This window comes from Ipomoea triloba, chromosome 5 (genome assembly GCF_003576645.1).
Source record: "Ipomoea triloba cultivar NCNSP0323 chromosome 5, ASM357664v1".
NCBI classification, from domain to species: Eukaryota; Viridiplantae; Streptophyta; class Magnoliopsida; order Solanales; family Convolvulaceae; genus Ipomoea; species Ipomoea triloba.
In genome coordinates this window covers 16,908,700-16,934,585 of record NC_044920.1, presented here as the reverse complement: position 1 = coordinate 16,934,585, position 25,886 = coordinate 16,908,700, and the positions used below count along the sequence as shown (strand labels likewise).

At 33.1% G+C, this 25,886-nt stretch overlaps 2 protein-coding genes across 5 annotated transcripts; both read right to left on the bottom strand.

Annotated features, from left to right (window-relative positions):
• Positions 1 to 1,981: 1,981 nt before the first annotated feature.
• LOC116019352 (synaptonemal complex protein 1-like) lies at positions 1,982 to 10,642 on the bottom strand. Of its 4 annotated transcripts, none has more exons than XM_031259525.1 (19): positions 10,125 to 10,642; positions 9,978 to 10,027; positions 9,630 to 9,837; positions 9,423 to 9,548; positions 9,201 to 9,299; positions 6,913 to 7,589; positions 6,587 to 6,835; positions 6,376 to 6,504; positions 6,222 to 6,290; positions 6,036 to 6,146; positions 5,821 to 5,928; positions 5,615 to 5,725; positions 5,452 to 5,538; positions 4,195 to 4,284; positions 3,997 to 4,101; positions 3,550 to 3,654; positions 3,368 to 3,436; positions 3,063 to 3,166; positions 1,982 to 2,343 (listed from the first exon to the last, which is right to left on the bottom strand). In XM_031259525.1, exons 1-18 carry the CDS (start codon positions 10,282 to 10,284, stop codon positions 3,065 to 3,067), a joined length of 2,655 nt encoding a protein of 884 aa, XP_031115385.1. In that variant the 5' UTR covers positions 10,285 to 10,642; the 3' UTR covers positions 1,982 to 2,343; positions 3,063 to 3,064. The 4 variants fall into 4 exon arrangements, with proteins under 4 accessions (XP_031115385.1, XP_031115386.1, XP_031115387.1 ...); XM_031259526.1 differs by having other exon boundaries at positions 3,368 to 3,430; XM_031259527.1 differs by having other exon boundaries at positions 3,550 to 3,642.
• Positions 10,643 to 19,852: 9,210 nt separating this feature from the next.
• On the bottom strand, positions 19,853 to 20,618 carry LOC116019403 (multifunctional methyltransferase subunit TRM112 homolog A). The gene has a single exon (XM_031259586.1). The coding sequence runs from the start codon at positions 20,472 to 20,474 to the stop codon at positions 20,100 to 20,102; it is 375 nt and encodes a 124-aa protein (XP_031115446.1). The 5' UTR covers positions 20,475 to 20,618; the 3' UTR covers positions 19,853 to 20,099.
• Between the last annotated feature and the right edge of the window lie 5,268 nt (positions 20,619 to 25,886).

Sequence of the window (25,886 nt, the reverse complement as noted above, 5' to 3'; positions counted from 1 at the left end):
TTATCGGTTGATTGTTTAGATGGGGATAAGTGAATTTAAATAGAACTATAATTAAATTATAATTTATTCAAAAAATAATAATTAAATTATAATTTATTAATTAACATATTTAATAATTTGATTAATTAAATTATTTTTTAGGCATTTGAAGAAGCATTGTAATCTTACAACGAAATATATGAGATTCAAAATTTGTGGGAGAGTACGTACGTCTATCATTGTGCTTTTTTGGGAATCATCACTTGTGGGAGTCTAACTCGGGTCCTCCCAAAATTCTTCCCCACAAAGAGAGCTCACTTGCCACTTGAGCTACCCCATTAGGTTTGTTATTGTTGTGCTGATATATTGTATTGATAGTTTAGTATAATTGTGAAGTTTAGAGTACATTATTGTGTTATTGTGAAGAGTATATTATTGTTGTGTTGGTTTATAGTTTGTAGTTTTGCTTTTGCAAAATTATGTAGAAGATTTTTAATAAAAAAATTAGGGAGTTTTAAAAATTAATTAATTTATTTAAAAAAATTATCTGTGGATTAAAAGCCATTTTTAAAAAAATGGTATTCGCGACCTTTCCAACATAGAAAGGGTCGCGCATACCCATTTATTTTTTTAAAAATAATATAGAATCCGCGACCCTTTTATCGAAAAATGGTTGCGGATTCTTGACTTTTCTGGACCAACTCTTAGGGTCGTGGATTCTCTTGTATAAGGGTCACGAATTAGCTTTTTTGTACTAGTGCTTATAATCACAATCTGTATCATGTTGGCAAAATTCAAAATTTTAAACTCAATATACAAAGTCATATAATTTTTTTTAAAAAAATTAGTTTATTACTCCACTTATTGGGCATCTCCAAAACCTTCGATTTGTATTATGTGCGGTGTATGAAGTCTTTAATTTCATTTCAGAGTTTTTTCCACTTTTGGTCCTATGATTTTAGTGTCTCCGTCAATTTAGGTACACGACTTTCATTCCTGACATAAGTAGTGCTTGACTTTGATTTTTTTGCTACTTTTAGTCCTTGACTTTGATTTTTTTTTCCACTTTTAGTCCTTTCGGCCATAAGAGCAACAATTTTTAATCAAAATCAACAAATTGTTGTGCCATTAAGAGTAAATAACGTTTAATGTATTTATGAATTTATCAAAAGACAATTTTACCCTTAATGGCACAACAATTTGTTGATTCCGATTAAAAGTTGTCGCTTAAAAAGCGAAGCAGAACAAGCAAATAACGTTTCTTTTTCCTATTTTTTCTATGATTTTATTTATAAGTATATTTAGGGCTTTATCAAAAGACACTTTTACCCTTAATGACACAACAATTTGTTAATTTCGATTAAAAGTTGTCGCTCACATGGCCGAAAGGACTAAAAGTGGAAAAAAAAAATCAAAGTCAAGGACTAAAAGTGGCAAAAAAATCAAAGTCAAGTACTACTTATGTCCGGAATGAAAGTCGTGTACCTAAATTGACGAAGATACTAAAGTCATAGGACCAAAAGTGGAAAAAACTCTTTCATTTCATTGGCCACATCGACATTGTGTCACTGTAATCCACTCTCCATACTCATGCTTCTTCTATTATTCGAAGAAGAAGACAAATGAGTGGAACAACTTGACATTGGAAACCTAAAGCCTTATACTTTTGCAGAAGAAGAAGAAGAATATTGATTTAAGGCTGAAATCCCTTTTATTCGTGCTGAAATTGGCATATTAAACATGGATGGACACAAATATCCTTACAAAATTGTCATCTCAGCATGTTTTAACCAGAGTGGTGACCGACATGATCAATTTTAGCACGAAAACAGTAATTGTAGGACCAAAATTGACTGTAGTTAAACATGTGGACTAAAACTATCATTTTGCTAATACTCGTGAGATCAAAAATTATATTTACTCATTTGTAATTTGATACCAAAAGAAAAAAACACACACACTGACGCATTACATCTTTAACAGCCAGTGAGCCAGCATTTCTTAATTCTCCTCAAATTAAAGTTCAAAAAAGTGTTTTCAAAAAAAAGTTCAAAAAAGTAGTTATTGAGGAGCATTAAATTGGCAACTATGAGTGATCAGTATCAGTATGTCTGCCTTTCTTCCACAGCAAGAGTTTTTGTACAAACTATATATACATTGTAATTGTCTGATTGTGTATGAATATCTACAACAACCTTCCTTCTGCGGTTTACTGATTGGTTCTTTTTGTACATTTTCAAGCATCAGTTTCAAAATGTGCACAAATAGCTGCTCGTCGCAATAGACAAAAGAATACACGCAGATATTTTCTCAGATAGAATGAGCAGGCCAGAACGTTGAACAAGAAGTCCACATTTTCTGCACCTGAGAAATATTAAAGATAATTGGCTGAGAATTCTCCCAGTAGGCATATTACTTAATTTAAATCTGGCATAAGAATTGAAATACTGAAATACGAGAACATAATTGAAAAAATAAAGAAACAAAAATTGAAACAAGATGGTATTAGGCATTGCAAATGTATGAGTGAGAAATTTTCAAAACATTTTGCACCCCGTAAACCCATTGTCATAGCACAGAAATGTTCTCTTTGGTTGATGAAAGTTAACCACGTAAGAAAATATTTGATCCGTTGATAGTGCAAAGTTGGTAAAAACTGAGAGGTTGGCTCGGATGTTGTATGCCGGATAACAACTGCATTTATACAATACTGCAAAGTGAACTTAAGTTTATACAACCACATGGTAAGTTGAGTGTTTGGGTAGTAGAAGAAAGAGATTTATTACGCATTGGTAAAGCCTATGATTATGAATTATGAATAATCCAGAGTCTATTTCAAGTTACTTAGAGATTTTTTGTTTAAATAAGCTAAAAGGTGTTTACAAATCATACTCCACAATTTATGCAAATATGTAGAAAAGTGATTATTTTATCAATAAACCAAAAATCTAATTACATAAGCTATACCAAACACCCCATCAAACTTGCAAGTTGCAACACTGATTCAAAGAGTTGGAGACTAGAGACTATATAGTGCAGATTAATAATTTCGTAATTTTTTGAGTATAATGAGATGCAAGTACCTCTAATCAAATGCATATGGATCATCTGTGTATGGATTCAAAGATCCTTCAGAGAACAAGTCACCTATATTGGCAGGTTTTGTACGAACTGTCTCCTTAGTTCCCTACATTGATATAGTAGATGTTAGAATCAGTTAACAAAGGAACAGATATGGAAAACAGAATTCCTAATGGGCTAATGGTACAACTTGATTGGGCAGATTGTAGAGTTTATAGTTGAATCTTTCATGACTGTACAATTAATTAATCTAGGATTCTAAAGGAAAACCACAGGAAATTGGAACCTTGCTAGGAAAGATCAATACCTTTAAAGCATGTCTTGGAGTATTGGCTTTTGGAGTTTCTTTCTTCTTTGGCTTCCTCATCTCCTGATTCTAACCAAAAAGTTATGTAGGATTAGATTATTCTGTATTTCTCATAGTACTAACTATGAATATAAAGTCATACATAGTGAAGAAAATAGCATGAATTGTTAAAGAATGAATACATGTGCCCCAAACATGACTGTGCTCTTTGTTCTCCTCCTTTTGGTAACTGTTCCATCATTTTTTGTCTCAACTTCATATTCATGATGGGTAACCTGGAATATAAACTTTTAAGAAGTCAAAACTAGAAAAAGGGCTAGTTGGAGAAGGGGAGGGGGTTGGTAGTCCTTTTTCACTGATAGAGATGAAAATAAAGTGCTGAAATAATACTTGGCATTATCTAAGAAGATATACCCATCAATGAAAAAGTCAAGAGGCTAAGACAGGCCACCTATGTTTAGAAGTTAGAATAAAATGTAATATGAACATGCTTTTTGTTTTCTTTTGCTTTTGCAGATTTAAAGTTCAATCCATTGGACAGAAATAAAGGCATATGCAGCCTAAGCTTTAAATTATCTTCCACAGCCACACCATGAATGCATTAATTGCTAATTCATTGTGGTCCTTACCTTTCTACTCTTAGGAAGACTCATAACACTTCCTGTATTAACCTTGTCCACTTTCCTAAGCAAGTTTGACACCGGTGTTCCATTTGCTCTCAAATAAGTGGAATCCTAGAGAAAACCAAAGAAATATAAGCTATGAGGGCCATAGTATTGCAGACATTGAACAAAAAGGAAAGAATCATCTTTTCTTTTGATGCATACCTTCTCCTGTACTTCTTCTTGGTCTACTGCATGATGGTCCCATTTTCCATTTTCAGAATGTTTTTTCTTTGCTGATGAAACAGAATAGTTCTGCAAATGATACAGTTTTCAATCCAGATATGATGGCATGATTTTATTTACACAAGTGGCCATACTCTCCACATTCAAAATCCCACATAGGAAGATGCTTTCCCATCTCTCAAAGATAAGACAAACATAAATCTAAATACTCATTATATTATCACTGTACTAATAAATAATGAAACTTATTTCACTTCCTTCTTTACGTTAGAAGAAATCACATAGCAGCTCCAAAAAATTATTTCATTTTGTTCATTCTATTGGTGTGCTAGCAAAAATTATATTTGGCCACGATATGTGACCAATTGTTCACCTATTGACCATTAGGCCATGGGATCAAGCATTTGGAACAACCCCTCTAAAAATAGGGGTAAGGCTGCATACATCATTCTTCTCCATACCCCTTGTGATGAGAGCCTCACGGGCTCACTTCCTAGTTCTGATCTTTCCATTGGTGTGATAAGCTATTTCAAATATGAAGCATTAGCATCATGCAAGAGAAACTATGGCATCCTTTGCATTTAGATGTGTACAATTAAAAATTTTAAGCTTTCACTAATTTGTCAAATAATATAACAGGGATTATATGCCAATATCATCATTCTTTTCTATACCCCATCTGTTTGTCAAAACATTCCTGCTTACAACCTTTTTTAGGTACAAGGGGAATTGAACACAAGACTTCTTCTAAAATTACAAGGTGTACCATAAACTATAAGGTGCTTGGCCTACTTACTATTTTTAGATGTACCATAAAATTATCATATACTATATGGAGTACTAGAATACTATTCCATTTTAAATTGTAAATAAAGTTGCTAAGTTAGACTTAAAAAAGAAAACTACATTTATGAAGGATAAGCCTGAAAATAATCGAATAAATTAAATACCAAGCAGAACATTAAATACTATTTCCTAAATCCCTGAGTTTTCCCTTTTGACCATTTTTTGTGGACGGAATATATAGCAAGGAATTATAATCACTGGCATAATAAGTAGTTTATCATTTTATAGTATGGAGTATGCTAAGTAGTTTCAGTTAGAGGAAACAGGATTAAGTATTTTCTTATGAGTTGCAGTTGTAAAAAAAATTGAACACAGCAGAGAGCTTAAATTCACACTGCAATACTGTAATATAGTAGGAATATATCTGATGTATAAACTATAAAGTCAAACCTTCCTAGAAGTTACTTCTTGGTCTTCTCCCAAATTGTTACCCATTACTTTCCACTGCATCTGCAATAAAGCCCTTTGCTTCTCCTCCTGGAATTGAAATATAAAATGAACATAGTAATGAAAGTACAACTAATATTAACAGCAAGTAATTCAGAGGAGATACTTTAGATTTCTGAATATCCAATTCCTCCTGCAGTCTTCTACACTCATCCTCATGCTTACACTTCAAAGTGCTTAACTGACCATCATGTTCATTCCTAAGTGATATTATTTTCTGTAAAAGCGACGCAGATCACATACCACCAATAGAACAAGATGTGAAATATCAAATATTAAGCATGGACACAGAAATAGTCATAAGGCAAGCACTTCTCTCAATTCATTTTCGGCATGAAGTTGGATGCGCTTTATCTCATCTTTGTGACAGGATAAAAGATTCATTTCCCTCTTGTCATGTTCTTGTTGAATGCAACTAACCTGCAAAGTTATTCAGGCTTAAACTGAGACAATCCAATGTTGTTTACTACAACAAGTTTTTTATATGGAAAATAATCAAGTCTTTCAAATTGTATTTTACTACATACAAGAACAGCATGTTCTTCTCGTACACGCAACAAGTACTGCCTAGATTCTTCTTTGCATTCCACAAGCTGCTGCTCACATTTCTTTTTCATCTCTCCAACAAGTTTGTCAGCCTGAACATGAAACCTGTGAAAAACACACTTACATAGAATAATTATTAAAAAACTAATAAAGAACAATCAGCAAACCTTTTCCTTCTCAAGGTTGATACTCTCCACCTTCTCCATCTCATATTTTTGCCGTATTTCATTAATGGCCTGATCAAAAAGCCTGACAGGGTCAGTTGCAAAAATGTAAAGTTTATACAACATATAAATGAATTAATTACTTATAGAAGTTGACCTGATCATTTTTTTGAGATATATCCTTTAAATGCCTTGAAAGCTCTAGTTGCTTACTTTCTAACATCAGTTCATACTGCTTCTTAGCTTCTGTAAGTCTGCTTTCGGTGTCAATCAAAGATTCTTGAATCTGTGATCAATTACAAGGTGTTAAATACATTCAACTGGTTATACTTTTAATAGATAATAATAAGATGAATGTGTTAGAACACCTCAGCCTTTTGATCTCCCAACTCTTTCTCCCTGTTCTTAAGTTCCAAAAGATGTCGATCTTTCTCCTCCAGTGCATTTGTGATCTGACTGATTTGGTTGTCCAGTGATCCCAGACGTTCTTCATATTTCTCAATTTCCTTCTGCAAATGATTAATTTCGTCATCTTTTTTCATTAGATCCAACTGTTGCTTGTCTGTGAAATCCTTGTTCTCAATTTCTAATTGAGCAAGCTTTGATAGCACCTCTTGCTGCATAGTTAAATTCATTACATCAAATGAAGCCAAATAGCAGCACATAAGAATCCAAAATTGTGGAAGAGTTTTACCATGTTCTTATCAGATAGTTTTGAATTTTCTGATAAAGTTTCAATATCCCCCCGCAAGTTAGTAACCAGCACTTCCAATTTCATTTTCTTAGAGCAAAGGCTTTCTATTTCAGATTCTAAATTCCTAATTTTCTCTTCTGTTAAATGACATTCTTCTGCATGCTGCACCATTGCACATTCTTGATCTTTCTGAATTGCTATGATCTTATTGTTTAAGTCCTGATTAGACAATTGTAGAGAATTTCTCTCTGAAACAATACATGTATACTGATTGTGGAGCTGGTCAAATTTGTTTCCAGCATGTTGACCGGCAAGTTCTTTCTCTTCATGGACCATCTTAAACCAATTGTCAAATAAAGCATTAAGATGAATGACCTTCTCTGAAAAGGTTCGACTTTGATTATCCAATTCAGTGAGTTTCATAGCCAGAAAATTGACAAAATCATGAAGGTTCTTTACTTCCTGAAGTGCCATTTCTAATCTGTCAGCAACATCTTTGTTGCTAGATATAAGTTCACACTTCTCTTTCTCTAAATTCTGTGAGATGTTGCTCAAATTTATCAATTCATCTCCTTTCTGTCTTGATTCAAGATTCAACTCTTCCAATTTAGACTTCAAAGTCTCCATTTCCAATCCATCAGATTTCGCAGTTGCTTCAAGTTTCTGGATTGTAGCATCTAATCAAGGAAAGAACATAAATAAAGTTTATCATTTGAAGCTCAAAAAGTACTTTTCAAACATCAGACGAACTGAAATAGTAATATCAATTTGGCACTAGGCATTGGTGACATGAACCGATGTGAACAACCTAACAATAATGTGAGGTATTAACTTTTGGAGAACAATTGCAATACTTTATCATTGCATCCTTATGAAACAAAGAAAAATACTCTATTAAGATTAGATGATAATGTATTGTCAGAAACAAAGATATTTAACTTTAGATAACCATGCATTGTGCAGTTTCTGATTGAACTGCCCAATAATACTCCTATTCTGAAAATAGGTAGCACCATGCAATTCCTATAAACAAACAATTGCTTGTAGGGATTGTGCATGTGTAGAAAGAATTGACCAGAGGTTGTGTACACACACCTCCAGAAACATCTTGCAACCTACCAGCCTCACCACCTCCTCCCCCTCCCCAAAATAAATAAATAAATTCAATGGGTTCACACACAAGAAGCTTTCTGAAGTCAACTCCTAGGCTCCTAGCAATAAAGCTGTTGTGCCAGATTTCATGCCCGAGTTACAACAAATAACTAGTATTCACAGGGAGGATATCTACTTACTGTTTGGAGCAACCATACATGGAAACATTCAGATGAGATCATTTATAACTCCTGAATGTAAATATGTAGGTCATAGGAAGGCACTATTCTCAACAAAATTATGATAAGTAGAAAACATGTTACCTGGTTCTTTCAGCAAACAGCTAATGCTAGAAAGCGATAGAGGTAGATAGCCTTAACAACATAGAGAAAATATTGGAGATAAAACGTATTTTCTTTTGTGGTCAGAAGCCAGGTGCTATAAAAAAATAAAAATAAAAATAAAAATAAAAAACAGAAAAGCCTGAAGCCTAGTCCAGAACATGTTTAAATGTTGTCCAGAACATTTACTAGGTTGATAAGAAACAAATAAATTGAAACCTAGTCTTGAGTATATTTGGCGTGTGTTATCATCAAGGAAATAAAAATAAACTGTATCTAAAATCTGAATCAATCCAGAAATGAAGGTTGAGATAGTAAAGAGAAGAAAGAAGATCTCAGAGTGTCACAACTTAATTTAAATGAGCTCAGCCTCATACAAAGTACAATTTAAATGTATTGAATCATGTATACTACTTCCACCGATTAACTCAATTTATTTAACTTGCACTGCACGTATAGATGAAACTAAGAGTGCCATAATATTCATCTTTATAGAAAATAAAAGAAAACAAGAAAAACATCACCTCTCCATGAATTGAAATCTGTTATAGAGCATGGTTCTCTTTTTCTCAGACTGAGGACACATCAATGTCAGAGCAACTTTCATTGTTGTTCAATGCACATTATTCATCAATAATTATCTGAATTTGAAGCTACAAGGTGGTTTTTTTCACAAAGCAGAAAAGATACCAACATGACTTATCTCTCTATTTCCTAGTCCACAAAGTAACTCCAACTCCTATACTCCTTTATGCATAATATTCTTTAAGGCACTAAAACTCCCAACAGCTAAGCTGCAATTTAAAAAGTGAGTTCCAAATTTCCTATGAATAGCTTACTGCATAGACATTATACCTTTTTCGGCAATTATACTGGTGGCTTTATTTTGTTCATCCCTGAAATATTCCTCCATTTTCTCCTTCTCAACACCAAGTTCCTTCAGCTCCTTCCCACCTTAATAAAAATTTAGAAACATGTCATCAAACTAAACATACTAAATATTTAAAGAATAGATATATGTAAAAGCAAGTTGCCTGGTTAGGGACAGAAAGGCTAGCAAAGAAATGGAGATCTTACAATTTCTGATAGTCTCTTCTAAAGATTCCACCCTTAGTGACAGGGCCTTCATTTGGTCATGCAAATTATCAAGAGCAACTGATGATGCAGATAGTTTATCTTCAAAAAATGCTTTATTTTTCTCCGCTACAGAGCAAGTTGTGAATTTAGTATCAATTCTCGAAGTGGTACCATTTCAAAGAGAGTTCATAGCATCAAGTTACTTACCTTCTTGAACTTGACCAGCTAAGTGTTGCAAAGTCTCAGTGAGTTGATCACACAAGGTCTTTGTTGAAGAGAATTTAGAATCCAGTCCATTCCAAAGTTTCTCATCTTCTTTTTGCTTCACTTTTAATTTGGCATTTTCATTATAGGCATTTTGTAATTTTTCTTCCAGAACACCGATGTCTTCTGTTAATTTCTTCAGCTTAGAGTACTGTATTCATTCACGATCAGAAAATTCAATTCCAATGATGATAACAACCATAAGAAATTGACTACTCCATCAATAGCCTAATATAAACAAGATTGTAAAAGCCAGTATCATAGGCCATTCAAGATAGAGAGGTTCTTTACAGCTAATTGAAGATCAGTTTTTGCAGAAGCTTGTTCCTTCACCAACTTCTCTGGTACAAATAATAACAGTAATTTGTCAACAAAAACAACAAAAGACACTTTTCCTTAGAAATTCAAAGAAAAATACCAGAAAACTAAACAAATTACCCGCTGTTAGCTTCAAATTCACGAAGCTTCCCGCAGAAACTGAGTCGGAAGAGACGCGCGCAGGAATTGAAAAACTCTGTGCAACTCCGGAACGGGAAGCAGTTAGCGATTTAACTCGATCCAGGCTACTCAGGCCGGATAGTCCTACGAGCTTACTCATTTCGAAATCAAAGCTAACACTTCATCGAAACCCTAGATATACGACCTCACGTTGCTCAGGCCTGAGCTTTTCTGAACTAAATGTGAACACTAGAAGTCGGAAATCCTTAAATCGAAACAAATGATGAGCAGAACTCTATGAAAATTTAGTTTTCTCGAAGATCGGAGATGAGAGATCGGACACGAATACAGTAGAAATGCGAGTCTGGTAGAGATTTCTGAATAGCTCTCCGATGATACAGTTGAGATTAAGCGCTTGAAATGAATTAGGCGCCAACGGTGTTTATATACGGTTGCCGACTTGGGGCGGTTGGGATTTTGGCGCGGACTCTTACTAAAGTGGACTTTCATTTTCTTCCCCTCCCCCAATAGCCGTTGAGGGAAAATAACTGAAATGATCCAAAACGGGGAAGAAGAGACTAAAATATAATCCATAACACTTTTCAAAGTTGCACATGAAAAAATTTATTTGGATTTCTGTTAAATGAATTTCTTAAAACTTCAAAATGAATTTTTTTGCTGCTAAAATATTAGAAATTGCGATGATTGAGAAACGTTTCTTGTATTTATAGCGAACAAAAAGTGTACAATTTTGAAACTCAAGTCCCAAATGAGTTTTTTTTTTAATATTGTACAACTTTAAAAAGTGTCCTATTTTAGTCTTTTCTTCTCCATTTTGGATCATTTCTATCTAAAATCCAGTTGAATCCCCAACTCAGTAGCTTAACAGATAAGGTCAATACTCAATACCAATAAACATAAGAGATCTGCCCCTTTTGAAGATAATCCTCACACTGCAACTGCCAAGTTTTGAACCATGTCTCTTCCCACATGATATAGCAAATACAGACCATAAGAACTACAGATTACGAATTAAGGTTGGCCCAGGATGAGGTCCTGAATCAAGACAACTCGTTAGTTCAAGTGTTTGGGCCCAGGCAATGTGACAGTAGGTCAGAGATCTCCGAGCTCCTCTTTAACTTCTAGAATTTAGAAACAGCCAAAAGATTCCCTACTCAGCATTAAATGCGGTATTTATAGTAGTGGCTAGGGGACAAATTCCTATCCTTTGGCATGCTAGGCACGTGGAATGCATTCATAGGTCCTGGTCGGGGCGGAAGGAGAGTCGCACACGTGTAGCCAGATGTTCCCAAAAACACGGAATGTAGTTGCTGGAGTCAAGTCAGGAGGCCGGTCCGAGCTATATAGATCGGGACAGGCCAAGGATATGTTGAATTTGTCTGGAAACCAATCACGTTGGCTCGGTGCTTTGGGGTGGTAGGGAAGAGGTCTAACCCGGGTCGGCAACGGTCGGTTCGAACCTGTTTCGTGCTATAGTCTTGATACCGACCATGGTACGTATGCCTACCCCGAGGAATAATACCTATCACCCAAAATACTGTCTACTGGACAGTAAGTTAAACCCATGTGGGTTGGACTTTCGATCACTTTCTAAACTAACGTGGTTACTTCGTGAAAAATATTTAATTAAAAATTTTAATTTAAAGGGAAAAGTGTCAAATTGGCCCCCTAAGTCAAGTGGATAGTGCAATTGGGTCCCCTAAGTAAAAACAGCTCCATTCAAGTCCCCTAAACTGGTAAAATTGTACAATTAAGTCCAAATTGACTTGTTTATCAGGTCAAATTTGTGAGGTGTTCCCACGTGTCATTTTTATTTTATTTTTCAAAAAAATGTTTTTTATTTATTAAAAATTAAAGATATTAGTTTTTTAAATAAATAAATAATATTAAAATTATTTTTTTTTAAAAAAAAACAGCCACCGTCTATCCGTACCGGACAGCCTTAGCTGTCCGGTAGGACGGCCATGGCCGCCGAAGGAAGACGGCCATAGCCGTCTTCTAGATCTTGAATGAGGGCAACGGCCATGGCCACCGCCCTCGTTCCAGTCCCCTCCGTCTGGAACGAGGGCGGCGGCCATGGTCGTTGCCCTCCTTCCAGATCTAGAAGACGGCCATGGCCGTCTTCCTTAAACAGTCGTGGCCGTCCTACCGGACAGCCACGACTGTCCGAGAAGAAGACAGCCATCGGCGCGGTGGCTGTGTTTATTTATTTATTTATTTATTTATTTATTTAAAAATTAATATTTTTAATTTTTAATAAATAAAAAATCATTTATTTTGAAAAATAAAATAAAAATGACACGTGTCAACACCTAACAAATTCGACCTGATAAACAAGTCAATTTTAAACTTAATTGAACAATTTTATTGGTTTAGGGGACTTGAATGGAGCTTTTTTTACTTAGGGAACCTAATTGCACTATCCACTTGACTTAGGGGACCAATTTGACAATTTTTCCTAATTTAAATGGTATGAAATATAAATTATTTGTAATATTGATTTTATTGTTTAATTAATGAAAAAAATAAAGATATGCAATAGTAATATTAGAATTCATATTTTAATTTAAAAAAAATACTAAAAGAAATCAAGGAATGCATTTTCTTTAAATTTGAGAAATTTATTTTTTATTTAAATAAAATCTCCATCAACCAAAAAAGTTTTAAAAAAATCTATAAAAAAAAACATTATTTTTTATAAATCGAACAAGCCATAAATGTTACAAATATTTTTTCAGTTTGGGTCATTATTGAAAGTTGATTCTTATTAGGGGGTGTATTCAATAATGACTTTCGTATAATTTTAAAGACTTTTATAAAATTTAAAAGTTTGGAGGTATTCAATTTAAACATTTAGAGAATATTTAAAAGTCATGCGGTATTCGATCAAGATTTTTAAAGAGTTTTTAAAAGTCACGTGGTATTCAATTAAAACTTTTAAAATGTTTTTAAAAGTCATGTGGTATTCAAAAAGTTATGAATTTGTAAGGACTTTTTAATTTTAGAACTTCTGTAGACTTTTATATACTTTTCCTTCTCAAATATAAATAGTTGAAATCGAACCCCCAACCCCAAGATTTCAAAATTTTCTTTCTACCAACTCTGAAGGTTCTCTCTCTCTCTCTCTATTTAAACTCTATTTTTTTTCTCCTTATTTAAAATTTTAAACTTTATAAACCTTATACCTAAATTTAATAAATTATTTTTTCTTCATTATCCTATATTTTCTTCATACCTAAACTCTACCAATTTTTTTCTCTCTCCTAAACTGTACAATCTTCCTCTAAAAATTCAAAATAATATTATTTTTATTTCATTGTTGCTTGTATAGTTTGATTTTTTTTCTATGAACTTTTTATCCCTAACTTCTAAACTTTTTCTCCTAAATACATGAATACATTAAAATTTTTTTTATCTATCACCGTCAATTTTTACTATATATTTCATAATATTCATATGTTTATTCGTAATATATTTTTTCTTTTTTCTTTTTAACAACATGCTATTACGAATAGTGAACTATTGTTCGTAATANCATGCTATTACGAATAGTGAACTATTGTTCGTAATAGCAATTTGAGGCTACAAAGACAAGCACCTTGTTGTTGTTAGCAGTCCTATATTGTTATTGCAAATAATAGCTCTTTGCTTGATGCCTAGCAGTATATCAAATATAATTTATATATATATATATTATTAATTTTTTTTATTTTATGCAACTAGTAATTATATTTTTTTAAAAAAAATATTAATTTCTCAAGAAAAAGTAATTATATTTTTAAATATTTTATTTGAACAATTCTATAACTATAAATTTTAGTGTTTAATATTGTTATGAATTGCTTATGAAAGTTTTAAGGATGTATTCAATTTAGAATTTTAATGACTTTTGTAAACTTTTTAAAATAAAAAAGTTTGATAAAAGTTTATGCAAGTTTTTTATAAATACTTTTATAGAGTTTTACAGAGTTTTAAAAAGTTTTGAACGACTCTATGAAAGTCAATAAAAATTTATTAAAATCTATCATTTTAAAAGTTTACAAAAGTCATAATTGAATACACCCCCTAATTTATACGTAAATTAATCCGTTTTCCCTTTTCAATAGGGAAAATATTATTTTTTCAATTGTTGATTTTTCTAATAAAACTTGTATAAATAACAAGTATTATAATCTTTTATATTCATTAATTATTTGTAAATTAATCAACAACATCGCATAACAAATAAGAAGTTATCATTAAAATGTATTAAGTTTTTATTGAATTTATTAAACATGCATGATGAGAATTTGCATGCAAATTAAAAGGCAGTAAATTTTTTATGCACCAAAACTATATTTTCTTTTCAATTACATAAAACATCATCAGAAAGAGCATTTTTAAATATGAGAATTGCAATAAAAAAAAAAAAAAAAAGAGAATGGATCTTAGTAAAATTGGTCTTTTGTTTGACAATAAATTCGAGCATAAATCATTATTAAAATTAAATTTAAAAAAATTAAAATGCAAATCATTACTAATATTATTGTTAAAATATATACAGTTCCAAAATCAAAATAGAATTAAACTTGAATCAGAGAATAAAAAACACCTACTTGATTTATTTAAAAAAAAAAAAACTCACAGTTACTATTCAAAAATATATTTTGAATAAAGTTTGCCTTGTGACAAGATCTCTCTTTCTTTTTCCTTAGCTAGCTTAGCTTGTCTATAGCGTCTTCTACTTTCTCTTTGAGCAGTGGAGTCCTTCCTCACATAGAGTGTCCTCCTTTCTCACTATGTGATTTTGGTCAAAGATGAAGGCATCACCACAGCTCAATTGTTATAGCATGAATCAGGTTTATCTTGTATTGCGAATTTCAATTGTTATATCATGAATTGGGTCTATCTTGTATTGTGAATTCTGATCTTAAAATGATGTGCTTGTAACTAATGTGTCTTCATTTAATTAATTATATGTCTATAAATAAATTAATAAATTATAATAATAAATAAAGAAATAATTAGAATATGATTTTTGTAATGGGTGAGTCCAGAAAAAACTTAACTATCGAGAAGAAAGATTTTTAAGATTAGGTTAGATAGTTAATAATGAGGTGGACTACTTACAAAAAAACTAATGTTATGGTTGTTCTTACATCACACTTCAGGTTGACATGTTCTAGGCTTATCAAGCTAATGTTATGGCGATAAGAGAAGCTTTGAGTTGGTTGTAGGAACTTGGGTTGGAGTGTTGGACTTCATTAAAATTGAAACTGAGGCGTTGTAGATCTATCCTGAAATCCATATGTTGACTAGTTCTCATGCTTCTAGTGTTTTTATCAAGGATTCTAAAAAAAAAAAAAAAACAAAAAACAAAAAAAACAAAAAACAAAAAACAAAATAAAAAAAATCATTTTCATTATGGTAGTTTTTCATTTGTTAAGCAGTTTATGAACCGAGTTGCCTAAACTATTTTTTTGTCTAATCGTTTTGAGTGGTTTTTCACTCCCTCCTTCCTTTTGTATTATTGACTTGTTGATGTGAGTTTTGCATGTAGTCAATCCAAAACCTTCCGAAGAACTTGATGAAACTTGAAGTTGTAATGATTGACATCTCAAACTTGCAAACAGCTAACCGTGAACAATTTGGAACCCCTCGAATCATAGATAATCCATGCTTGACTGAGGAAACACTAGGATAATGATTGTAGAACTCAAAGTTTGATACTCTAACCCTTTAAGAAAAAATGACAATAGATGCTCTTGATTCTTTCGCGAGACAAGCCACATGGCTAAAATTAAAATTGAACTTTTATTATCATTAATAACGACAATGCTTTGGCCCTATTTATAGTTATATATGGCATGTGCTAAGCAAGTACTAAGTAAAGTAGAAATAAAAATAAAAATTCAAAATTACATAAATTCTAGATTAAAATGTCAAATAGGCTTCTAAACTTTACACCAAAAGTCAATTAAGACCGTAAATTTTAAAAGGTACAATTAAACCCTCAAACATGTTAAATTGAGGCAATGAATCCCAAAAATAGGTAAATGACCTGTAATAATAGGTCATTTGTATCAGTCCGGCGACCGACGAGAACTTCCAGCGACCGGCAACGACCAAGTTGTCGCCGGTCACCATCTCTAGTAAAAGGCGACCAGTAAAGGTCGCCTTCCCCTGGAGAAGGCGTTCTCCAGGCGAAGGCGACCTTTTTCGACTAGATCTGGCCGCCTTCTCCTGCGACTCCCGGAGAAGGCGACTTTTTGGTCGTTGGTGACGTTTTTCAGCTATTTTTTTACCGTTGGTTACCGGTAAATTTGATTTATTTGACCAAAAATAACATGTTTGAGGGTTTAATTGCACCTTTTAAAAGTTTAGGGGCCTAATTGACTTTTGGTGTAAAATTTAGGAGCTTGTTTGACCATTTTCTCTAAATTCTATAATGTAAAATTAAATTAAATCATCATTATTCTTCGTCCTTTCCATGTCTTCTTGTCAAATAAGGCCAATTTGACTGAACTTCAGTCATTATACGGTGGACCATGGTCCCAAAACGCTATTGTTTCATTAAGTAAAGAAACGGCTGCCGTCAAAGCTTAACGGAGCTCCGTAAATGAAACTACAATTCATCTCAAAAGATACTGCCTCACATTTGTTTTTATATTATCAAATGAAACTGTAGTTGTGTTGAAAGGGAACTGCAGTGCATATAAAACGAAACTCAATAACAGTTTCACATATTTGAGTGTATATTATCCAATGGAACTGTAGTTATATCGAAATGATATTGTAATTGTGTTAAAAGGAATCTACAATGTATTATAAAAGAAAATGTAGTTGTGTTGAAAGAAAACTGAATAAGAGTTTCACATATTTGAGTGTATAATGTCGAATGAAACTATAGTTATATCGAAAAGGAACTATAGTTGGGTTGAAAGGGAATTGCAGTGTATATATAAAATGAAACTGAATATGTTATACACACAGAGTTAATGGCGAGAAACGGAGTCGCTTCAGCCGTTTCTTTTCAATAATCAAAATGGCGTCGTTTTAATGCATAGATCACAATCCATTGTGGACCGTGGTCCACAGTAAAATTTGCGGAAGAACTTAGACATGGTCTTGATGGACCAGTTGTTATGCCATGGATCTGGGTCCACATTGCAAGTCTATGTTCACAATTTTTGAACTCTATGTTGACAATTTCAAAACTCTATATTCAATAGTATAACACAATTTTTAAATTTATATAACAAAATTGTGAATATAGTGTTCAAAAATTGTGAATATTATATAATTTTGTATATTAAATAATTAAGATTAAAATTGTGAATGTAGAGTTATAAAATTGTGAACATGAAAATTTTAAATTGTGAACATGGACCTGAGTACACCTTGCAAGATGGACCGGGTGCATAGCATAATTTGCCTTGATGGACCATGCCATATTGGACTCAACTTGGGCTCCTTGGACATTAATTTGAAAACAGATAATTCTTATACTCTTCTTATTAGGCAAATTATGCCATCACCATGGATCAAGATTTACTTTGCGAACTTTGATCCAAAATAATTGTCAGATTATATGCTTTCAATTGACATACAGACACAAATAGTTAATCACAAACACGCAATATATTGTTAACATATTATGTGTTTGTTATTAACATATTATGTATCTACAGTTAACATTTTGTGTCTATAATTACCATTTTATGTGTATGTAATTAACATGTTATGTGCATTCAATTTATTATCGAGACCTAAACAATTTAATTGTAGATACAAAATATAACAATTGTAGACACAATTATTTGACCAGGTCCAGAGTGCAAGATAAATCCTAACCCATGGCATAACGATTATTGTTATTAAGCCTGACTTTGGTTTTCCTGTTCGGCTTTTATCTCACTTGTTGAGGCTTGATTTGGATAAATGATTTGGCGTGATAGCCATTTCATTGTTATTTCTGGACAGCTTCTTCAAAAAAAATAAAAATAAAAATTGCTCTCAATGCTGCATATGCCCCTCCAAAATTTGTCAACATATTTGTACTAGTGCATAAAGAGATCAGATGTGTGATCTCTTATTTAAAAAAAAAAAAAAAAAAAAAAAAAAAAAAAAACAACAACAACAACATTGCCATGACCATAATGAAAAAATTCAGCTTCCAAAAAATGTAATAACCTGTTAAGAAATGCTTGAAAAGAGGATGCCAGATTGCCAGTAAAATATCATCATCATCCAGGAATAACGCAGCCAGAGCCATGTTATACAAACAAACATGATGAATCTAGCAAAGCTTAAAATTAACTTAATGCACAGTCCGTATATATATTTACAAGTGACAGTAAAAACTACAGATTTAACAGATGGCACAACTATTCCCAACAACAATGTTGGTTCTGATTAAGATATCATGGGCAGAGAGGAATGTTCTATTCATATCTTAATCTAGGTTGGAAATTACTTATGTGATGAACTACACTTCAATCACAAAAACAATCTTTGACTATGATGAAGCAAGGAAAGTTCGAAATAACAGTCAATACAAACAATGTCATATTTTTATTGATTTCTAGCATAATCTAATGGAGCTTACTGTAACACATGCTGTCAGCTGAACATAAAGATTGGTGAAAGACACTCATTAAGAATTTTAAAGAAATTTAAAAATAAAAAAAATAAAAAATAAAAAATAAAAAAATAAAAAGCTACCAAAGTAACCAAACAAAGTAAAAATCAGCAAACCTTGGATGATACCTCCCCAGCTTCTCCATATCATCCTTGTGACATTTTCTTCTATGGCCTAATCAATATCCTAGCAGGGCGGGATAGCCCCAGCCAAGATGGCTAAGGATACAAACTAGTAACCACAAGGTCATGAGTTCGAATCCCAACCCTCTTGGTTTGAACCGGTCAACTATGGACAACCTAGTTTGGTTTATCCCCTGTGGTCATTTGTCGGTTAGGGTCACAAAGCGGGATTTACCTAGTGCACACCCTCAGGTAGTGGCATTTCCCTCATCAACCGAGAAATAAATAAAAACCCTAGCAGGGTCAATTACGGAAAACAATGGTTATACAAGTTTGAACCGGTCATACTGCTTAAGCTTCTGTAGTTTACTTTCGGCACCAATCAGGATTCCTGAGTCTGTGACCAAACACAAAGTATGATTTAAATACATTCAACTGGTTATAATTAAATACAATGTTCAAAATACTAAGACGAATTAGCTGGAAAACCTCAACATTGAGCTTCCAACTCTTTCGCTCTGTTCGAGTGACTATCAAAACAAGTTGATCACTTTCCTTGAATAAAGTAGTGTCCTGACTTGGTTGTCCAGTGATTTTACACATTTGTCATACTCAATCTCCTTCCACAGAATATTAATTCTATCTCCTTTTGATCGTTTCATCTAATTGTAGATTGTCTCTGCAATCTTTGTTCTCCGATTCAAATTGAAAAAGTTTGGACAAAACCTATTTTCCCTTGCTGCATTATTAACTGTATGAAATCTCAAGTGTAGCCAAACACCATTGCATCAAACTCCCAAAATGTGGAAGAGTTACACTATTTCTTATCAGAAAGTTTTGAATTTTCTCATAAAGTTCCAATATCCTGCAACTTGCTATGCAATTCCAGTTCCATCATCTTCAGAGAACAAACATTTTCTATTTCAAATTACAATTTTGGAATTCTCTAATTTGCTAGTTTGAACTGTTTACAATCCAGAATTCTAGAGATTCGTTCTCTTTGTCAGTCAAATGCATCTAAATCTGATTGAAGTCTGATACAAAAACTAATGCTAAATCTCAATTAAGCATAGAAAGCAAACGGATTTCTCCTGAATACTGCATTTTCATAATAAGATTCCAAAATGTTTCATGTTACAGAAATCAAGCCACAACACGTAAAGCACCCTTAAACCCTAACTCACACCTCTTTAAAAATAAAAATAAAAAAAATCAGACCTCGTCTTCGTGAAGAAGCATATTGGGAATCCCCTTATTGACGGGAAACTTGCGGCCAGTCTCGGGGCAAACCAGCGCTCCCTCTTCGAGGTGAATCTCCAAGAGTGCATGGTGTAGCTTCTGGAGGAAGTCTGGGGAGTCGAGCATGGAGGCGGCGGCCTCGGCATCTTCCGGGAGGTCCGCATAGCCCAGGGTTCTGGAAGCTCCGACTAGCGCCTTCCACTCGATCTTGGGGAACAGATTCTTGATGAAATCCGGGTTGAAATCCACCGTCTTCTCCATAGCCTTCTCCACCTCGATCAGGAGAGGGAAGCCGTTGGTAACTCCTTTTATGTTGGAGGACAGCATGTTGTGAGTCAAGAGCTTCATTGTCGTCGATTCGCAGAATCGCTGCCGGCTGCGGAGGACGAAAGCTGCGCAATGGAGCTCGGCGGAGCGGGTTTGGAGGGTTTATAGACTAGACCAGAATATAGAGGGTTAAGGAATATGGATTTTCGCCCAAAATTCTTTTCGTGAAAATTGTAATTGGACTTTGGAGCGGATTTGGACTTGGGAGGGTTTATAGACTATAATTAGAGGGTTAAGGAATATGGATTTTCGCCCAAAATTCTTTTCTGCTAACTATTTCGTGAAATATGGATTTTCAACTTCTTTTTTTTTTTTTTTCAAAAAAACTTTTTTTTTTGTCTATTAACTAACCTAGTTATCTTTTCAAAAAAAAAAAAAAACTAACCTAGTTATAAATTATACTCCGCAATACACGGATATATAAAATTTTAAATAAGAAAATAATTTAATATAATTTTAAATATAAAAGTTGTTTTTTTGAAAGCAATATAAAAGTTAATTAATATAAAACAAAGATAATATTTTCAATAGGGAAAAGGGTCAAATACACCCTCGAATTTTTGCTAAGAAGTCAATTAGGCCCTTGAACTTTTGAAAGTTGCAATTAAATCCACAAACATGTTATTTTGGAGCAATTAAACCCACTAACCTGTTGGTGACCTGTAATTGCAGGTAATGTTGAAAAAATCGTTAGGCGCCCGATTTTTTATTTTTTATTTTTTTTTATTTTTTATTTTTTTATTTTTTACATTTTTTTTATAATTTTATAATTTTTTTAAAAATATTTTAAGAGTTATTACATTATAGTTTATTAGTTTATTACTTTATAACATATTAACATTAATTATTTAATATTTTATTCACATTATGTCATTACTCATTAATTCATTAATCATTATAATTATAAGTTTTAAACTTTTAATGTTGTCATTTCACTTATTTCATTTGTTATATTTACTTATTTAGTTAATTATTTACATTGTAAATTCACATTTTCACATTTCACAAATGACAAATCACAAACTAATGAAACTATCAAAGCTAATTTTCAAATTTCCAAATCAATTCATCATAAAAATTAAAAATATTAGACTTAACTACTCAAGTAGTAAAGTCACTCAACTACTCAAGTTATATTTCATGCAAACTCCAAAAATACAAAATAAATAAACCATCAAATCACTAATTTAATACAAACACTCAAAGTTTCAAAATGTTCATCAAATTCAACTTTCAATATTTTCTTCTCCATCTCCTTGTCCATATTGTTCTATCACATGATTTTCATCATCTTCTTCAAACTCAACAACAACATCAATTTCTTCTTCAGCTTCGGATTCAAAGTCATCTTCTTCAAGCTCCCTCAATCTACTGCTCCTCCGTGGTCTTAGTGCTTCATCCATCTCTAGCTCATCATCAAATTCAACTCCCCCTTCAACATCTACTTCCTCTTGTTCAACCATCCAATCTTGTGCCAATCTTGAATCACTAGCAAGTAATAATTCAACATTTTGTTCTTTTTTTCTTTTGTTCATCAAGTTTGTATTAAGGGTCCGTTTGGAAAGCAGTAAAATGACTTTTGGAAAATGTTTTCTGGAAAATGAGTCATTTTCCGGAAAACAGTTGATTTTCCAGTGTTTGGATGTATTATGGAAAACTGTCTTTGTGTGTTTGGTTCGTTTTCTGGAAAATGAGCAGGAAAATGAACAAAATTGTATGCTTCAACATTTTAACAAAATAGTTGTTACTCATCCAACATAAGCAAGTCTTAAACATAAGCAAAAAGTAACATACATAAAAAGTCTTGCATTCTTAACAAAAAAGTAACATCAAATTACAACATAATAACAAAAAAGTCTTCATACAACATTAATAACTACAAAGACATACATAAAAAGTCTTAAAAATTACAACCTACATTATAGTCTTATCATCCAACATAAGCAAGTCTTAAGTATCCAACATAGCCAATTACAAAGACATACATAATTTAATTCAAAGAAGAAATAAATTTCTCGATTCATTTCCTCTTCAAACTTGCATTCTTCGCCTTGAATATCCTTGCTTGAACTTCATTTGTCATGAGGAATTCAAATGTTTTGCATAGGTCATCCTCATGAAAGCCATCACTTATGCTCATCACATCCTCAAACAGTTGATTTTCATTGATACCTGTATTTAACGACTTAATTGCCGATGCAATGTTACCGAGCTGTTCGGCCATTTCATCGACCTTCAAGTCAATTGACTTTCACTTACGCCCGGATTTTCGGGACGAAGCAATTGATGCTGATGTTCTTCCCCTACTTTCTTCTTCAATTTGCTCAGGCAAAGTTTCATCGTTGTGATCAGAAAACATCTCATCATTAGGACCATCTAAAGTAACATCTGCAAAAGACTTTGCAAAGCGTCCTATGGCACAATCTCTACCAGCAACAATGGACATCTCCTCATAGCACTTAATTTTCTTGTTCAATAACATTTCGTACTTGGGAGTTGCCTATGAATATAAAAAAAAACTTTAGAATTATGCAATAGTAGAAAAAAATAACATAAAAACTATGATAATAAAATATTACCGGGGTCATTTCCATTTTTGGTCCTACTATTATTGAGGCATTGCCAATTTTAGTCCACTTCATTAATTTTTGCCATATTGTGGCCAGTCTTATTTAGTCATAGCCACTTTTAGTCCACCGTTAAAATTTTCGTCAAATAACCATCCAAAATAGGGGTATTTTGATCTTTTCATGCTTTGATCATCTCCTTTACCCTTTGTAGTGGTTTTCCTTATAGATTTTCATCAAATGAAGAGGGCCGGCAAAAAGCCATGTGAGCCACATTACAAAGTCATGGCTTTCGCCGGACCTCTTTAATGGATGAAAATATGTAAGGAAAACCATTGTAAAGGATCAAGGAGATGACCAAAGCATGAAAAGACAAAAAATACCCCTATTTTGGACGGCAATTTGACGAAAATTTTAACGGTGGACTAAAAGTGGCAAGGACTAAATAAGACTGGTCACAATGTGACAAAAATTAATGAAGTGGACTAAAATTGGCAATGCTCCAATAACAGTAGGACCAAAAATGGAAATGACTCATTACTGAGATAAGCTCCATATACGGGGCTGGATCACATGTAATCATCTTCAAATTATCATCCCATCCAAGGCCACTCATATTCTTCAGCTTGCAAATCATCATCCATGTATTCTTCACAGTTCTCAAATGATTCTCCACATGTTTGGGTTCATAGGCAACATTAAATTGTTCAGAAATAGCAGATGCAACACGATTGAATGAAGAGGCTCTAAAATTGTTAGTTGGATTATTTGGATTCTTAGCCTCTTCTGCTAATATCTTTAAAAATGTGCCCTCCATTGGCTTTGTCCATCGAAATTGCCTAGAAGTCATAATTCCCTTTCCTTTATTCATGTTGCTATAATGACATAAAAAACAATAACAACCAATGTCAACCATAAAATAATCCAATACAAAGCAATATTTAACATAAAACCAATATGAACCAATGTCAACCATAATTCCTAATAACAAGTACACAACAATAAGAAATGTTCAACTACTATCAATATCCAATACAAAGCAATATTTAACAAACTTCAAGAAAATAAGCATTAATGACTAATAATAAAGTCATTCCACATTTGTTCCGCAATCTCATCTCTCTTTACATTCCACTGTCTAGCTTCTTGTCTTTCTTCACTTTGGGTATGAGATAAGGGCAACAAGTTATCGTCATCAAACTCAACATTTGCTTGATTAAATTCATCATTAGGATCAACTCCCATAATATGGTTATGAATTATACAACAAGCTAAAACTACATCCACTTGTGTTTGGTAATCCCAAAAAGGTTCAACATCTAACACACGAAATCATTTCTTCAAAATTCCGAACACTCTCTCAATAGATGTACGTAAGGACGAATGACGAAGATTGAAAAGTTCTTTCTTATTCTCGGGACGATGAGCACTAAACTCTTTCAAATGGTATCTAACACCACGGTATGGGGTAAGTATTCCATTTCGTATGCCATATCCAGCATCACCAAGATAATATTTCCCTACAATTTTACACAATTTGATTACTTATATGGCATTTTTATACAATAACAAACAACACAATGTAAAAAGTGATAACTATATTGGTTTTATACCTTCTGAAATTTTAAATCTATTTGGACGTGTGAGTGCATCGTTCAAGACTCGAGAATCGTGTGCACTACCTTCCCACCCAGCTAGCACATAACAAAATCGCAAATCAAAAGTGATGGCAGCAAATACATTTTGTGTTGTTCCACCTTTACGTCCCCGAAAGCTTCCTTGCATATTAAGTGGCACAGATGCACGAATATGGGTTCCATCTATTGCTCCTAGACAGTCTTTGAAATATGGATAAAATCGTGGATTGCTAATGACTTCATGAGGAGTTAGTTCACCGTTTGGTAATACTATGAGGTTCTTATACAAAGATAAAATGGCTCTCAAAACACTTCTAAAGTAACGGTGAATTGTCTCAATTGATCTATAATACCTTGACCCAACTACTCGAAAGCGTACATTGTGACCTATTATATGTAAAAATATTAGTACTTGTTCCTTAACACTTACAGCTCTAGTTGTGCGTAATAAGTTCTTACTAGCCAAAAGGTCACACAATTTATAAAAAGAAATTGGTCTCATTCTAATAACACTTATACATTTGTTATCACCCTCACATAAGATACTATTTATGTAACTCTCTCGTTCATAATCTCTATTGGTAATGTCATGCTCTATTTGGTTCCTATTTCTAAGTTGTTGCAATAGAAGAACTCCAATAGCTAGTGTAGCACTTGCTGCACACATAACAGTGGCACGCACATGATTTCTATCCATCTATACAAACAAAAAAAATAATATGACAAGAAATATATCACAAAACTAACACATAACCACAAACAATTCGATACAACATATACCAATAAATATTTTTCCAAATTTAAATTTTTTACAAACAATTTACATAACACATAAAATTAATGTTTTTTTCCAAATATAAATTTTGTTTTCCAGTTCTGGTTTCCTAAAGGAAACCAGAACTGGTTCGGTTTCCAGCACCGGTGCGGAAATTCCGCACCAGTGCGGAAACCAATTCTGGTTTCCGCACAAAACAAACCTGTTCTGGTTTCCGCACCGATGTAGAAACCAGAACTGGTTTCCAGTTTGAACTGAGGAAACTAGAGGCTCTGGTTTGCAGCTCTGGTTTCCAACTCGCCTCTGGTTTCCTCGCCCATAAATTTCCGGCTGTGGGTTTTAGTTCCAACAGCCGGAAAATATTTGTGTATCTTTCAGATCTACGATTTGAAGAAAAAAAAATATTGGCGTTGATGGAGCTTTGTTGATGGAGAAGAAGATGAAGATCTGGACT